This window comes from Apodemus sylvaticus, chromosome 19 (genome assembly GCF_947179515.1).
Source record: "Apodemus sylvaticus chromosome 19, mApoSyl1.1, whole genome shotgun sequence".
NCBI lineage: Eukaryota > Metazoa > Chordata > Mammalia > Rodentia > Muridae > Apodemus > Apodemus sylvaticus.
Genome location: NC_067490.1, coordinates 28,567,152 through 28,583,500, shown reverse-complemented (window position 1 = coordinate 28,583,500; position 16,349 = coordinate 28,567,152). Strand labels below are relative to the sequence as shown.

At 43.5% G+C, this 16,349-nt stretch overlaps 2 protein-coding genes across 7 annotated transcripts in view; one reads left to right on the top strand and one right to left on the bottom strand.

Annotated features, from left to right (window-relative positions):
- The window catches only part of Septin10 (septin 10), an 81,596-nt gene extending 70,667 nt beyond the window's left edge, over positions 1-10,929 (bottom strand). Inside the window, exons 1-2 of one of the 6 annotated variants that reach the window (XM_052162977.1) lie at positions 10,785-10,929; positions 8,904-8,987 (exon numbers count right to left, since the gene is read on the bottom strand). Coding sequence is in view for 4 of the 6 variants with exons in the window: in XM_052162975.1 (XP_052018935.1) it covers positions 10,785-10,814 (30 nt within the window). In the remaining 2 variants the exon portion in view is untranslated. The remainder of the gene's footprint in view (positions 1-8,903; positions 8,988-10,784) is intronic. The other 5 variants (XM_052162978.1, XM_052162975.1, XM_052162976.1 and 2 more) reach the window with 5 other exon arrangements.
- A 385-nt stretch (positions 10,930-11,314) lies between these two features.
- Sowahc (sosondowah ankyrin repeat domain family member C) lies at positions 11,315-15,576 on the top strand. Its single transcript, XM_052162974.1, has one exon. It carries the CDS (start codon positions 11,442-11,444, stop codon positions 12,996-12,998), a length of 1,557 nt encoding a protein of 518 aa, XP_052018934.1. The 5' UTR covers positions 11,315-11,441; the 3' UTR covers positions 12,999-15,576.
- Positions 15,577-16,349: the final 773 nt, after the last annotated feature.

Below are 16,349 nucleotides of genomic sequence, written 5' to 3'. Positions count from 1 at the left end.
CATTATAACTTTTGTGATTTGTAATAAAAATATTACATTTCATTTTCTTTCCCGACAACTTCACGGGTAAGTTTTTCTTCCCTTGTATATCTTTTCAACCCTAGCATATAATTTTATGTTTTTCCCTTCCTAAGTGTACAACAGTCTACCTTTTCACTTAAAGGAAGCACTTTACAGCTTCTCCTTGGCATACCCAAAATGGACATGTCACTATGTTTTATTTTATTCTTATGTGTAGTGGTGTGTTCTCTACATGCATGTCTGTGCAACATGTCAAGTCTGGTGCCCACGAGGTTAGAAGAGGGCACTGGATACTCCAGAACTGAAGTTACAGGTGGTGGTGAGCTGTCACGTAGATCCTCTGAAAATGCAACCAGTGATCTTAACCACTGATATCCTTCCAGGACCAGCATTACTACTTTTGTACTTTGAGATTAGTAAGTAAATAAGAGTTCCTTGACTACAACCTCCACACTTTGATATTCAATGTAATATCACAAACACCTACTATTTAATGGGTACTGTAGTAGTTCTAGACAATGTTTTACTCAAGAGTGATAGACCATCCAAGAGAAAAACCCACACCAAGCATATGAAGCATTCTTTTGAATAGTTGATCAGGGTTGTCTAAGAGATTCCCAAAATACTGCAGGCTATTGGCTACTGCCCTTGGTTGCTACCACGATGTGGAAGGTAAGTCCCTATTGTTGAAGACACTTCTGACACAGGCCCAGTCCAAGTTTGATCTGACATGAAGTTCTCCTCCCTGAGGACTAACTTTGATGATACCAGAAGCACAATGTAAGCTTCCAAAAGAGACAACCAATAGTCCTACCCAATTATGATGCTATGAACCACAATAGCACGACACGATAAACCTAAAGGTGCAGTAGTAGCATGCATACCTTTGCATAATCAACAGCTCTCCAACTGGACTTAAGACCTGATCAATAAGAAGGAAATCATTCCTGGTACTGTAAACCTAGACAGGAAGAGCGAAGTCATAGATACTGATGGATCTTAAAGAACCTATAACTACCACTTTACTAAACCAGCATAAAACCCTAACAACATTCTAAATATTTGTTCTTATACATACAGACAAGTGGAGTCCTCATCCCTTATCAAGGAAACTTCTATTTGCAATAGATGAAGACTATGACAGAAAACCACAACCAATCAAAATGCAGAAATGTGGAGCTTAGCCCCAACTGATAAATCTACCACAAAACTCCTACGCCTAAGGTTCAGGGATCATTGTGGGAAGGGGGCAGAAAAATTATATGAGCCAGAGGAACAGGGTGTTTGCTGTGAGACTGTGTCTCCTACAAATATAAGGAGCCATTTCTATCACGTCTCACCAGAATGACTGCTTAAACATTAACTAAACAAGGATAACACCAATAAACATGCTAACATACATGAGGAAGATCTCAAGAGCTCTTGGCCTTACACAAGAACTACAAACTAAAGTGAACTGAGGAATGCTGAGCACAGGAGAAACAATATTCCCCAGAGAAGAGTACACCAATTCGATCTAATACCGAATGGTCAGCCCTAAAAACATACGCTTGTAACAACACTATACAAACAGAACAGGGTTATACTATTATATATTTTGTATCATATGTTATATAAAACGTGCAAATTATGTATATTACATTATATACAACAGTTATGTGTAAATATTTTATAATGTGAATATATATTTATATATACATATACACACACACAACAACTAAAGAAAAAGAAGAGGCCACAAATATGAAAGAGAGCAAGATGGGTAGGTATATGGGAGGGTTTGCATGGAGAAAAGGAGGGGAGAGATGTAATTATGATCTTAAAAAAAATAAAGAATGGCTTTAAAAGGATTTTTGCAAATAAATAAATAAAAAGGATTTTTGCATAAAAGAAACATGAATTTATTCTTGTTTTAATAGGTTTGGTCTGGGAGTAGATCAAAACACAGCAAGTAGAAACAATCCTTGGCCGGGCGGTGGTGGTGCACGCCTTTAATCCCAGCACTTGGGAGGCAGAGGCAGGTGGATCTCTGAGTTCGAGACCAGCCTGGTCTACAGAGTCAGGGCTACACAGAGAAACCCTGTCTCAAAAAACCAGGAAAAAAAAAAGAGAGATGGAAAAAAAAAGAAAAAGAAACAATCCTTGGTCAGCCTTTAACATATATATACACATGGGCAATACTAATTGGATTCCATTAGTGTTTTGTGTGTGTGTGTGAGTGTGTGTGTGTGTGTACACATGCGTGCATGCACGTAATAATTATAAAGATCACTGAGAGGCAGTTTTGCAGGGGATAATAGCGGAGTTGGAATGGGACGATGTCATAAACATATTATGCAGTACATTAATGTATGAGGCTCTCAACTACTGTTTATTTTTCTAAGTAAAAAGCATATAGAATATGGAACAGAAGATCACAACTGAAATAATGATCAATAGAAAGAAAGCCACAAACAAGAAACAGAGAAAGAATCACAGAACTAAGCCATGGGTAACTCTAGAACCTAAATACTGAAGACTTTACAAACAACTCTCACCTCTAAGAGTCAGAGTCATCTAAAGAGAACGAAGAAAATCTGTGATTGTGTAGAGTCTAGATGGCCAAGTGTTAGGAGGAGTGCCACTCCCATTCATTTACATACCCTGCTTTCCAGAAGCAATGGCAGTTCCGCAGCTTTTGACAGACCACATAGCTCACAAACCTGACAATATTTACTACATGAACCTTTAACAAAAAGTATATTAAATCTTACTTTAAAAGAGTAAGAGGGTAGGGAACTAGGAAAGTATTGTTCTGGTTAGTTTGTGCCAACTAGAAATGAATTAGAGTACCTAGGAACCGGGAATCTCAGTTGAAGAACAACCTCCAACAGACTGGCCTGTGGGCATGTCTATAGGTCAGTTTTTTAATTGATGATTGATGATTGATGAAGGCGTGCCCAGCCCCACCGTGGGTGGTGTCACTTGTGGGTAAGTAGTCCAGGGTTGTGTAAGAAAGCAGGCTGGCCAAACCGTGGGAAATAAGACATTCCTTCATAGTAACATTTCTTCAGAGTCTGCTTCAGCTCCTGCCTCCAGGTTCTTGTCTTGACCTGCCTTTGCTTCCCTTGATGATGGACTGTAAAGTTCAGATGAAATAAATCCCTTCATCTCCAAGTAGCTTTAGGTCAGTGTTCTATCACAGCATCAAAGAAACTAACTAGAACAAATGTAATACAATTTTAGATCATATAATGAGCTCCTGATGTTTAGGATCTGCTTAACTTTGAATCTGAAATGTCCCTCAGAGGCCTAAGTGTTAGAAGCTTGTCCCTTCCTTGGTGTAATACCCAAAAGGGGAATATGAGGGGAGCTTAGTGCAGTGCTAAGATAGTTTCAAGAGTGCCCTCAACGAAGCCTGTGGGATACTGGTCTGTTTCTCTCTTTTGCTTCCTGACTCTCAAAAGACTCTTCTCTCTCTCTCTCTCTCTCTCTCTCTCTCTCTCTCTCTCTCTCTCTCTCTGGTTTACTACTCAGTCCCTACAAGACATGAGTCTCTGACACATGCCCAATGGACTGAAGTAAACTGGTCCTGGAATAAAACCTCCAAGGCTGAGTCAAAGTAAACTTTTACTTGTCACAGGTAATTTAGTATAAATTATAGTATAGTATAAAGGTGATGGATGTGTTCCTTTTTTCCTTGCTGTAACAAAATACCTAAGAAAAGCAACTCAAGGAAGGGTTTATTTAGGCTCACAGCATTAGTCAATTGTGACAGCAATCGTGGTGGCGGCAGGAGTCTACGCAGCTCTGATGTCTGCACTTATGAAGCAGAAAGAGATGAAATGCTGGTACAGTTTGCCTTCTCCTTATTCTCTCTGGGCCCCACCCACTCAGGATGTGCTCCTTGTTCAGTTAAATCCTTCTGCAAACACCCTCATGAACACATGATGATTATAAATCCCATCATGTGACAATGAAAATTAGTTATTATAGGTCAAAAAAATAATTTAAGGTCAAAAAACATTTTAATGGGACTGTTGGTATGATTTTCCTCTATCTGGTATAAGAGTGGAGCCTTGGGACAGTTTGGCGTTAAGAATGTAATTTTGCCAGGAAAGAATTATGGAGCAGGTAACAACTTTCTACCCGAGGCCCAGTTGGGGAAGTGGTCCACGGCCATTTACCCAAAATCTCATATGGCTGCTTGGCTTTCTCTCCTGCCACTCCTGCATCCCATCCCTCCTACCAAGACTGAGGAACGCCCAGCCCTTGAGATAGCCACAGCATTTTAAAAATAAGCTAATTGTGTGTCTTTCATTCAAGGATCCAAAGATAGCTCCTGAGTAGGTGCTTGTGTGCGATCTGCCCTACAACTATAAGGCAGACAGTAGGTGAGTATACAGTATGAAGGTTAGTACAGTGTGGGTGAAAAACATAAAGGAGAAAAATAGAGCCACGGAGACGAACAGCAGTGACTGCCTTCTAGCCATCATCTGTGCTACAATGCGGCCTAAGAAAGGCAGAAAGCTTTGACATACAGCTCCCCTACATCTATCTCCTCTCGGAAATTTTCAAACAACAAAGTTCAGTCAGCCGAGGTGGCAGAGATGGGACATGGACCAGAATAGACATAGAGTAAGTAGAGTGCCCAGGTACACAGTGACCCACAATACTGCAGCACAGGTGGGAAGCAGCCTGGTCTTGACCCAGAGTAAAACAGCAAGGTACGTGAGATCAATGCAGTGGCAGAGGCTTCCGAAGCAAGGAGCAAATCAGCTGTAGCTGCCTCAGGGTAGGACATCCAGGCATGTGAGGGGTCACAGCACATATGAGAAGAGGGGAGCAGGCAGGATGGGACCAGAGTTGGATGCCCCAGCATACGGGGACTCGAAACGTGCAGGTAAAGTGGCAGAAGCGGGAAGCAAGTTAGAGCTGACCTAGTTTAGGGCACCCAGGCATACCAAAAGAAGCGGAGCCCGACCAAGGGTATGTTGACACTGGGTAGTATGTTATCAATGATAGTTGCTCACTCTCAGGGGAAGACCGGGGACAGTGCCATGGTTCTGAGTGCCAATCTCACAGGAGAAGAAAAAAGGGGAGGTTGAACTAAAAAAATGCAAGTCAAGAAAAGGAGAAAGGAAGGAAATTTCAGAAATTCAAAGAAGACATGGATGCACCCCAAGAGAAGTAAATTCCAGATATGAAAAGGCTACACAGAAATGTCCTTTAAAAAATTTAAGTAAAATTAAAGAAAAATACTTTAATAAAGAGAGAATTGGTAAAGAAAAGCCAGACTGAAATGATGCTGAAAAAGGAAAAGAAAGTATAATAACGCTGATGCAAAGCCCAGCAGCAAGCCTGCCCAGCAGTGTGGACAAGGCAGGAGTCAGGAGCATCAGGGCTTGAAGGCACTGGAGAGGAACCAGACCTTTCTGCCAAGGTCAGTGAGTGGGGAAGGAACACAAGAGATTGTGGGGTCACCATGAAAAAACCAACTTTATGAATTATGGAGATAGAAGAATTCCCTATCATTCTGCTCATCCAGATATAAGAGGCCTAACAGAACACCAATGGACAGGACCAGGAAAAAAAACAAAAACAACAATAACAAAAACCTCTCCATGTCGTATTACAGTTAAAATTCTAAAAACAGAACACAGAAGTGGTATTTTTCCTCATTAACTTCAGCTGCTGAGCAGTCTTCTGAGGAAGTCCCATTTCCGTAAGATAATGTCTTGGCTGGTGATTAACATGGGTGGCCCAGCCCTCTGTAGATCTGCCCAGCACCCCTGGGTAGGTGGTTCTGGACTGAGCCTGAGACTCCCAGCAAGTCTGAACTGGAGCCAGCAAGCACTGTTCCTACATGGTTCCCACTCTGACTCGCTTCAGTGATGCACTGTGACCTGAAAGTGTAAGGCAAATAAATTCATTCCTCCCCCACATTTTTTTGGTCTGCATATTTAATCACAGCAACCGAGTAATCCAAGCATGTTAATAACTGATGATTCAATACAAAGGTTTAAGTCAAGAGAGGCTTAGAGATTTATATTCTGAGTTCTGAAAGACCAAAAAGTGTCGATCCAGACTATTATTCTTGGTAAAATTTCCTGTCTTAATTGAAAACTTAAAACTTCACATAATTAAAGCTAATGGGATTTGTGACCACTAAGCCAAATAATGGGAGGAGGATTACTGCAGAATACTGTATGGAATGGAAGGAATACTGCAAACTGAAGAGAAAATACCCAAAAGACCAAAGGGGAAAATAAATACCAGAACAACAAACCAAAACAGATTTAGGAAAACACTACAAAATTAAATAAAATTATAGAAACCAATACACATATTTCAGTCGTAACTATGAATATTAGTGGTTCCAATTCCCCAACAAAAGATACAGACTAGCAAACTGTATTAGAGAACAAGAGCCATCCCTTGACTTTCTCTCTGCTAGATTTCGGATACAGCTCAGAACTTCCTGCCAGGGATGCACTGCCAACAGGGGACTGGGTTTTCCTACATCAACTAATAGTCAAGATAGTCCTCACAGACATGGTCACCTGGCAACCTGATCCGGGCAATCTATTCATTGAGACTGCCACAGATGACACCGAACTATGTCCAGGTGTCAGCTTAAACTAAGGAAGACACTTGTAACATTTTCTACCTATATAGATACAGTACTACCTTAGTAACAACTCCCCTCAATAAGACATCTTTCTAATTGAACTTTCAAATGTATTCAAGTAATTCTGGCCTGATTTGTGCTCAAAATAATGTTCTTGCTAATTAATATGCATGTAGCAAAACATATCACTGTGTGTAATATTCATTTGTTCATAAAAAATAAGTATAGACACCTCACAAAATATTTAAGTATCTGTGAATAAATTCTATACTTATTTCACAATATATCACTTCTTTCTAGATATATCTAACTAGAAAAAGGATGAGCTAGAGAAAGGACCCAAGGAGCTGAGGGGGTTTGCAGTACCATAGGAGAAACAATATGAACCACCAGTACCCCTAAAGCTTCCAGGGACTAAACCACCCACCCAAGAGTACACAGAGGGACCCATGGCTCCAGATGCATGTGCAGCAGAGGATGGCCTTGTTGGACATCAAAGGGAGGAGAGGTCCTTGGTCCTGAGAAGGCTTGATGCCCCAGTATAAGGGAATGCCAGGATAGGGAAGTGGGAGTAGGTGGATTGGTGAGCAGGGGGAGAGGGGATGGGTTAGGGGGTTTTCCGGGGGAAGGGGGTGACCAGAAATGTGAACAACATTTGAAATGTAAATAAAGAATAGATCTAAGAAAAAAAAGGATTTCTCACAGCCTCCATAAATATGGGGGGTAGACTGAACTAGGAATTTTAGTTTTTGTTTTGTTACTTGAGATAATGTCTCTCTACCTAACCAAGGCCAGTCTTGACCTCACTATGTATCTAAGCTGACATTGAATTTTTATCATCCCCCTGCCTCGTCATACACACATACACTTACACACACACACACACACACACACACACACACCATATCCCACTCCCACACCCAAATGTTTAAAGGTATTTATCACCATAAGCTTAATCCGGTTCCCCTATTGACATTAGCATATACCATTTATATAAAATAATGATTTTATGACTTTTTAAACATGTAAACAATATTTGATGCTATTCTCTGCCCCCCTTTTCAGCCTCCCTTAACCCTCTCTTGAATCCAACTGATCTCCCTGCCCCTCAAGACAGAAAAATATGAAAGTCTCCAAATTTGCATTCCAATTTAGAAGCAAACCAGCATATCAGCTCCCTACCACCCCCACTCACACACATCTTTAACTCACCTCAAACCCCTTCTTACTCTTTACAATGTATATTTTAACTTTTGAATTATTGTAGCTTTTGTAAACGTTGCTTTTTCGTTTTGTGCGCCTTTAAAAAAAAGCCTACTTTGTGGTTCTTCCTGGGTCCTCTTTCTATCTTCTCTGGTTCAGCTCAGCTCCTTCTAGCTCAGCTGCCATCACCTGTCTTCTCTAACCCCACCCACTCTTCTATCTCCTGGCCCTACTTCTGCCTGTTCTGCAATCCCACCAGTCCCTCTGCTATTACCACCCTATCTCCCTTACTCCTCCCTCCCTTTCCTCTCCTTTTATACCCTCTCCAACTCCCAGAAGTCCAGGAGCCAACTGACGCTGAAGAGCAAAGGGTCATTTAAAGCACATATTTCATACTGCGTATTATGTTCTTACTCCAATTATATTACTCACACCTGACATATGTGAAAATAACCCAAGCCTCCTGTATGACTTACACCTCTGCCAATAAACACTCCTCTAGTCGGTACTTGACTAGGTGATTACTGCATCATCTCTACTAAACTGCCATTCGTTTCGCTCAGTCATCTGTCTCAGGCCTGGGTATCACAGGAATGGGGATTCTTTAAAAGAAGAAGCTTTGGATTGCCTTAAATGTCCTATGGCTGAGCTGACAGACTTTACCCTTCCTTCCATCATGGTTATGTTATACATAGCAAAAGCCATTGTCTTCTCTTACAAGAGTTCTCAAACATCTTCCATGCTAAAAGAAAGAAGCAGAAGTGACAGTGAAGTGCCCAAGACTGAGTTCACTGTCCCCCCACATCACTGCTCTCTAAGGCTGCATGTCAAACATGTCACTTGACTTCACGTTACATCTTAAATCTCAACTTTGCTTTACTTTTAAAAACATTTCCCCGATTTATTCCTTAACTTAAAAGGTCTTAAGAGTCTGCAAAAGAAAATTGGAAATCCTAGAATGCCTAGTTAGGGTGAAATCATGGTTCACTGTGAATTCACTGTGACAATACAGTAACCACATCTCTCAAAACAGAACCTCCAACATATAATCTTAAAAAAACTGTGGTACCTAGAAGGAGAACTGGCACTATTCCAGAACACCCAAGACCAGGACTTTTCCAGATGAAGTTATAGTCGCTGCACCTTCAATTATCTATAAAGGTAATGAATACAGTTACATGTGGAATGGATTTAAACAAGCAAACAAGGATATAGCGGCACATATAAAGTCTCAACAACTACCTGATGGAGGGCAACAACTAGCTTAACAATAACACAGCTTCATCTTCTGAGACATCCCAGATGCACAGAACAGCTAATAAAACTATGACTGTTGCTAAGAACATGTCACCTATAAATGCTATTACTAATAACTGCAAATAGTAATTCCAATGTTTTCAGCTTTCTATAAAAGTATGAGCCACAACATAAACCTCTTCCTACACAAAGCAATAAACAGATTCCAAATATGGTAAAACTCCATCCACATGTAAATATCAAAAAATTCACCCACAGTACACATCATGGCAAATATGGGTGATAGGTGGGAATGTAGTTACCGTGTCCAATGTATATTTCCAGGAGGAAAAGTTGTATTAGTGTGGATACATCTAACAAGAAGGTTTCATCACACTAAAGAATTAGATAGTACTGGTAAATCACTAAATGGGTGATGATCTTTTTTTTTTTTTTTTTTTTTTTGGTTTTGGTTTTGGTTTTCTGGATTTGTTACACACACACACACACACAGGGTTTCTCTGTGTAGCCCGGGCTGTCCTGGAGCTCACTCTGTAGACCAGGCTGGCCTCGAACTCAGAAATCCACCTGGCTCTGCTTCCCAGAGTGCTGGGATTACAGGCGTGGGCCACCACCGCCCGGCTGATACTTTTTTTAATGAGAATAGTTTCACTGGACAGCCATTAAGGTTTGCATAGCTTAAGTATTGACTCTTTTTTTCATGTCAATGATCAGGGTCCAACTTCACATAGAAATTATAGCATTTATCTATTTCTCGTTATTTTTATTTTAGTCTATCGAAATAAATTCTACAGCTAAAATAAAGCATAGGAAAATAATATTAAGAGTCACGTGCTGTAGGTAAGTAGAAAGTTACTTGGGAAATGTTTATTGGAGTAAAGTTGCTTGAGATTAAGAATCCGACAAAAATACTACCAATGCCAAAGGATTTAATAGTTAAGAGGATTGATTTCATTAATACTGGATAAGGGAAATATTAGTTTCTTAAAGTAGAAAAACATTACTGCATGCAGCTATTAGGGAAGTAGAAACAGAGTCTATTCTACCCCCCTGCGACATCTGGAAGATTCCAGGTACAGTCCTAAAATGATGGGAACAAAAGCAAGATCACAAGAGATTGCTATTATGAAAACAGTATGACCACTCGGATAACCACAGCTCACACCCAATATCAACTAAGATAAGAAGTTAATGCGAAAGTTATTTGAACCGCACGAAACATAGGATCCGTCATGTGTTCTTGTCATTACAAGGGGGTGGGAAAGCAACACAGAACCACCAAGCGGTGCAGTAAAACCGCGAGCTTTGGAAAAGCTAAGGAAGCCGACTTTCCGGTCAGCAGCCACGTACGTGTGTACACACAACTGTGCAAAATCAGGCGGATTCCAAGGCCTGATTTAAAAAAAAAAACCGTTATAAAGTGACAGGCATCAATCATCGCCCTGGATTTCATTTACACCACCCCCCTCCGGCCAGGGCCAGGAAGCCTGGAAAATGTAACTTCGCCCAACAAGCAGTCGCCCGTTGGGCTGCTCAGCCCTCGCCCTGGGGCAACAGGGAGCCCCCAGTCCACGCCACGCGGAGTCCCGGAGCCGCACGGTCACAATCCCGCCGGCCCAGAGGCGACCAGGCGGGCGGGCGGGGACTCAGAGAGTTCTAGCGCGACCGGGGAACACAAGGGCGCGGAGCTCACCAGCTGCCGCACCTCGTCGCATGAGGCCATAGCCCTGGTGAGACGGAGGGAAACGGTGGTCTCAGGCCGGACGCAAACACAAGTCCCGGGCGGCTTCGGAGAGAGACCCGCTGGGGCGTAACTGGCGGGGCACGGGGCGTGCCCGGCGCCCGCAGCCGTTAATGGGCGGGGCGGCCTCTGGCGAGAGACTGGGGCGGGGCCGGCTGTGGGAACGCGCCAGGGACCGCCAGGGGTTCCCGCGCTCCGAGCGAGCTTCTCCCGGGTGTGCCCCGCCGGGCGTTGTAGACGACAAGCCAAGTGCGCAATGAGGGGGACTAGAAACGTGAGCCACGAAGCAATAAGCTCTGGGTCCCTCAACTCCCGCCACTAGCGGAAACCGTGGATGCGAGCCCGCGCGGAGCCCGGAAGTGGGCGTGGCCTCGGGCCACAGACTGGCGCAGAGATTGAGTCCCAAGCGGAAGTGGGTGTGGCGGGGCGTGTCTACTGGGACACTGCCCCAGTGAGGCGGTGTCTGCGCTCCCCGGGACTCAAGACTCTTGAAAGCTGGGATCGCGTGCTTGCCAGCCACTGAGATCCAGGCGCTCTTCGGATCCTCCAGACGTCCGGCCATGGTGTCGGGCTGAGCCGTCCTGGGGCTGAGACGCTGAGCCGCGGTGAATGGAGGGGTCGCTGGAGTTGAGCTCTGAGGCGGTGCTGCGCTTTCTCGCCGAGCGCGGGGGCCGGGCCCGACACTCGGAATTAGTGCAGCACTTCAGGGACGCCCTGGGTGGCCAGCGCGAAGAGCGCACCCGCGCCCGCGAACACTTCAAGGATCTGGTCAACGCGGTGGCCACCGTGCGCACCGATCCGGAGGATGGTACCAAGTATGTGCATCTCAAGAAAAGGTTCTGTACGGGGGAGTCCCCGCCGCTTGAGGCCACGCTCCCGCGGGATCCCCCGCGTATCGAGGTGACCGAGGAGCCCCAAGTCCCGGACCTACCAGCGGAGCCCTGCGAGGATAGCCAGCTCCAGGAAGAGGCAGATTCACCGCTGTCTCTCGGACTGGATGGCGAACCGAGCGGCCAGGAGCCTCCAGCCCCTGATCAAGGTGGGGCCCAGGGTAAGGACTCGCCACAGGAGGTCGAGGCCTTGTCCTGGGCGTCGGGCTCCGGGTCCAGCGAGAACCTTAAACTCCCTGCACCGGGCGGTGAGGAGGCTGAAGGGGGCGGTTCCCCTAGTGGGCCAAATACACCCAGGTCTGCCCGTCAGAACTTTCGGGACCTGGTGATGGGCAGCTCCCCGCAACTAAAGAGGAGCGTGGGTCCTGGGGACGGTAGCGCTGGGAGCATCTCCTCCTCCGGGGGTCGCAGCAGAGGAGGGGGCGACTCCGACAGCACCTCGCTGGCGTCTTCGTCCGCCGAAGAGGAGAGCAGCGGCGGGGGCTCGGTTACCCTGGATCCCCTGGAGCACGCCTGGATGCTCTCAGCCTCCGAGGGCAAGTGGGACAGCCTAGAAGGGCTGCTCACTTGTGAGCCGGGCCTGCTGTCGAAGCGCGACTTCATCACCGGCTTCACTTGTCTCCACTGGGCCGCCAAGCACGGCAGGCAGGAGCTCCTGGCCATGTTGGTCAACTTTGCCACCAAACACCAGCTGCCAGTGAACATCAATGCCAGGTCGAGCGGAGGCTACACGGCCCTGCATTTGGCGGCGATGCACGGGCACGTCGAGGTGGTGAAGTTACTAGTGGGGGCCTACGACGCAGACGTAGACATCAGGGACTACAGCGGGAGAAAGGCCTCTCAGTATCTGAGTGAGAGCACTGCGGAGGAGATCAAGAACCTGGTGGGAGCCCTGGATGAAGAAGACGATGGAGACAGCGCCGCCGGCCGCGGCAGTGGGCGCTGGAGACTTTCAAAGGTGCTCCCCTCGCACATCACTCACAAACTGTCGCCGGTCGTGGAGGACGGAGCTGACCATCACCACCACCCCGCCGAGGGATGGACTGGAGGAAGCAAAGCAAAAGATTCCAGTCGCAAAGCCTCAGGCAGCTCGAGTGGACGGATTAAACCCCGACTCAACAAAATCCGATTCCGAACCCAGATCATTCACACCACTCCCTCCTTCAAGGATGCCGAACCCGCACTGGAGGAAGGGGAGGAGGAGGAGGAGGAAAGGTCTCTTAGAGGCTACTCATCTTCCTTTAAACTGAGACCGAAGTCCAATGTATTTGGGTAAAAAATAATAATAATAATCCCCACTAGAAATGCTAAGGCTTATTTGTCTTCAAGGTAGAATAATACTGGGTATCGATAAGAAGTGGAAGCAGAAAAGTCAAGATGAATTATGCATTTCAACTTGTGGGCTTGGGGTGGATCTGTAATAATCCTTTCAGGATAGCATAGCATTCTGGGACAAGAAAATGTCTTTGAAGTGATTCATAATGCGCACTGGTTTGTGCCTCTCTCCGCACCCCACCCTTGTAAGCTGGAACTTGTGAGAACTGGAATTATTGATGACTAATAGTTCCTTCACTTTTTAATTATTACTAGATATCATGCAGAGTAAGGGCTGTGAGAAAATTCAAAAGGCACGGTACTGCAAACTGACCCTGCTAATGTTTGTGACTGAAACTAGGGCCTGCCCTGATCGTCTGCTATGCGCACTTGCTAAAGTGCTAAAGAAGGTCAAGGTCAGAGTTGAAATGTGAAGCTACAAATGAGAATTATGTGAATGGAGATGGGAATCCTTGCTATTGTCTTACTTGTAAGTAGCAGTTCCCATTTTTTTAAAAGCAATTTTACTTTTAATCACTGAACTGTAGAAAGAAGCAGCATTTGCTTTTGAGTTACTATAATCTGGTTTGTGCCTATATAAGACTATTCGGTATTCAGTACGTTATTAACCACAAACTTTTGGTTAAATAGAAGAACACGTTTATTTAAATAGACCGTGTAGCAGCCTATGGTACATTTTTTAAATGTGTATGTCTTCATTATCACTAACTAGTTTTGCTACTTTCAAATTCTAAACTTTCTGGGGTTTGTATTCTGAGGATTCTTTTTGATGAAGCTTATGATACTTAGACTGATTTACTTATCACCTAAACCATTCCTTGCTTAGAAAATAGCAAAACTCAGCATAAGTATTAATAAGCCTCTGCTTCTGTGAAGTAATTAAATCAACTTAATATGTTTCTCATGTAAGAGACATTTTATTAATACATTCATAGCTTCTATGCCTTGTAGCAACATTTTACAAATGTGCAAAATACTAATTCTTTCCCTTTTCTTACGTTTCTTTGTATCTACTCAAAGAGCTATGATGTAGTTACAGAAAGCCTAGATAGTCTGCCCATTTCAAAATGGGCACTTTATTATACTTTATAAAAAGAAAGAGAAATGGGACCATTTCTGTATTTCAATGCTGCTAGCTATTGAATCTCCTTATATATAATTGAAAAATACTATTCCTTAAAGTTAAAGACTTTTACAACTGTGATCCTTAATTACATTCCATTCCTTTGTGTTAAGAGTAAATGGCTTTATAATCATTTTAAATTTAACTTATAAACGTATTAAATCTTATAACAACATTAGAAACTTCGGTGGGAGACTGATTTGACCAAATCCTTCTCTCTCCGTCTTTCTGGCCTAATTGCTGAAACCTAAGTTGTTAGAGGCAACAACATAGAGGGGTGAGTGAACAGCCAAGCCCTCAGAGGAGAGGAGACTGTATGGTTATCCAGAGCTGCACAGCCTTTTGTTGCTAACTAACCTCCCCAAGTCATAGAAATTTCTAACAAATTGGCCACATCTGAAAATAGCAGGTCTTTAAATATGGACTGAAGATGCTCATGAAATATATAAGTCGTGGCTAAGGAGATGGCTCAGTATATATGAACACTTGTTCTGCAAGCATGAGGACCTGTGACTGAATCCTCAGCATCCATCTAAAAGGACAGGCATAGTTGAGGGTACGAGTAAAGTAACCTAACATGAGGAGCTGAGACAGGCAGACCCTCAGAGCAGTGGCCAGCCAGCCCACCTGAAAGAAGTGACTTCTGGATCAGGGAGAGGCTGTGTCAAGGCAGTAAGAAAGGCATAGAGGACGTCACCTGACATTCTACTCTGGCTTCAGAATAAGCACACATGGGTGCTCCCACACATTCTCGTGCCTACACTACACTACACACACACACACACACACACACATACTCACATAAGTTGCTACCCACTTGTGTGCCTTTGTTTTAGGACTTAAGAAGTAGATTGTGTATGTTGATGAGCACATTTTCTGTACACATAAGTGAAAAGCCAATGTAAAAATCATGTGTTCCATGTCTAGACACGTTAACTATATCTAGTGCAGAATAAGCTTACAGTTCCCATCAAGGACTTTTAAATTCCATGCTAAGATAAAGGCAACTGTCATTTAACTTGCTTTTCACACTAAAGGTTTAAAACTCTGATAAAACATTAATTTTTTTTTTTCTGGAGTCATTCCTGGGCAGTCCAGACAGCTCAGGAGATGAAAGTGGCTGTCTTACAAGCTTAAAGACCTGAGTTTGGCCCTAGAACCCACAGTGGATGGAGAAAACTTAACTCTTAAATTGTCCTCCAACCGCCACATGTGTGCCATGGTGTCTGCACACCTGTACTCACACATCTGGCACACACATAAACACACAAAGCTGATTAGTTTAAATTTCAAAAGCACCAAAAGGAACTCTGGACGTTCCTTGCCATAATGTACTTTACATAGTAAAAATAACATTTTCAGGTACTTAACTCCATTCCTCCTCTTTTTTTTTTTTTTCAATTTCCAAATCAAGAGTAGAAAAAAAAAAAAACGATTCGTATGATTTGATAATCATGAAGTTCTATCTCTCAGTAGTAGCAATACATAAATACAGGGATCTGTTGACAAAGACGGTGTAGTTTCCAAACAAGTTTATGTGTCTTCTGGGTACGCTTGAAACTGTGAATGTCGGTTTGCTTTTATGGTATATAAAGTGCATCTAATGTGGTACTAGTTTATTCATACCTGAAATATTGGAATGTGATATTTGTCTTTTGTTTTTCGTAAGTAAGTGAAAGTTGGCGAGTTTAAGAATCTGTGAAGTTTGTCTAATAAAATGTTCACAGTACAGATCAAATTGCTAAGTTTCTGTGGTTCTTACCTGCTTTCCATGTGCAATGTTTTATGGTTTGCAAAATGCTTCTCAAAGTTTCCATTTTATTTGGTTCTTTTCCTACTGTCTAAGGATACAGCTACAGTGTCCCTAATTTATAGGTAGGAAATGAAAGTTCGGGACCGAGAGAGTCCTTTGTGCAACTTTTGTCTTTCCTGTACATTAAATTGTTAGATTTTGGGGAAAACTGCTTTAGTTCGGCAGCAAAAATGAAGTCTCTTTAACAAACATCAGGACCTTTTAAGATGAAAACCATGAAGGTTGGGAAGTGACTTAGTCGGTATGGTCCTCACAGACATGGACAGAGGCTAACCTAATCAAGGTCATCCCCTCACAGTCGTGCCAAACTCTTGGTTCCTAGTGAATCTATATCCTGTCAGGTTAATTAATCAATC

What these genes read in the sequence shown, in the direction of transcription:
- Sowahc (XM_052162974.1), top strand. Translation starts at nt 11,442, where the DNA reads ATGGAGGGGTCGCTGGAGTTGAGCTCTGAGGCGGTGCTGCGCTTTCTC.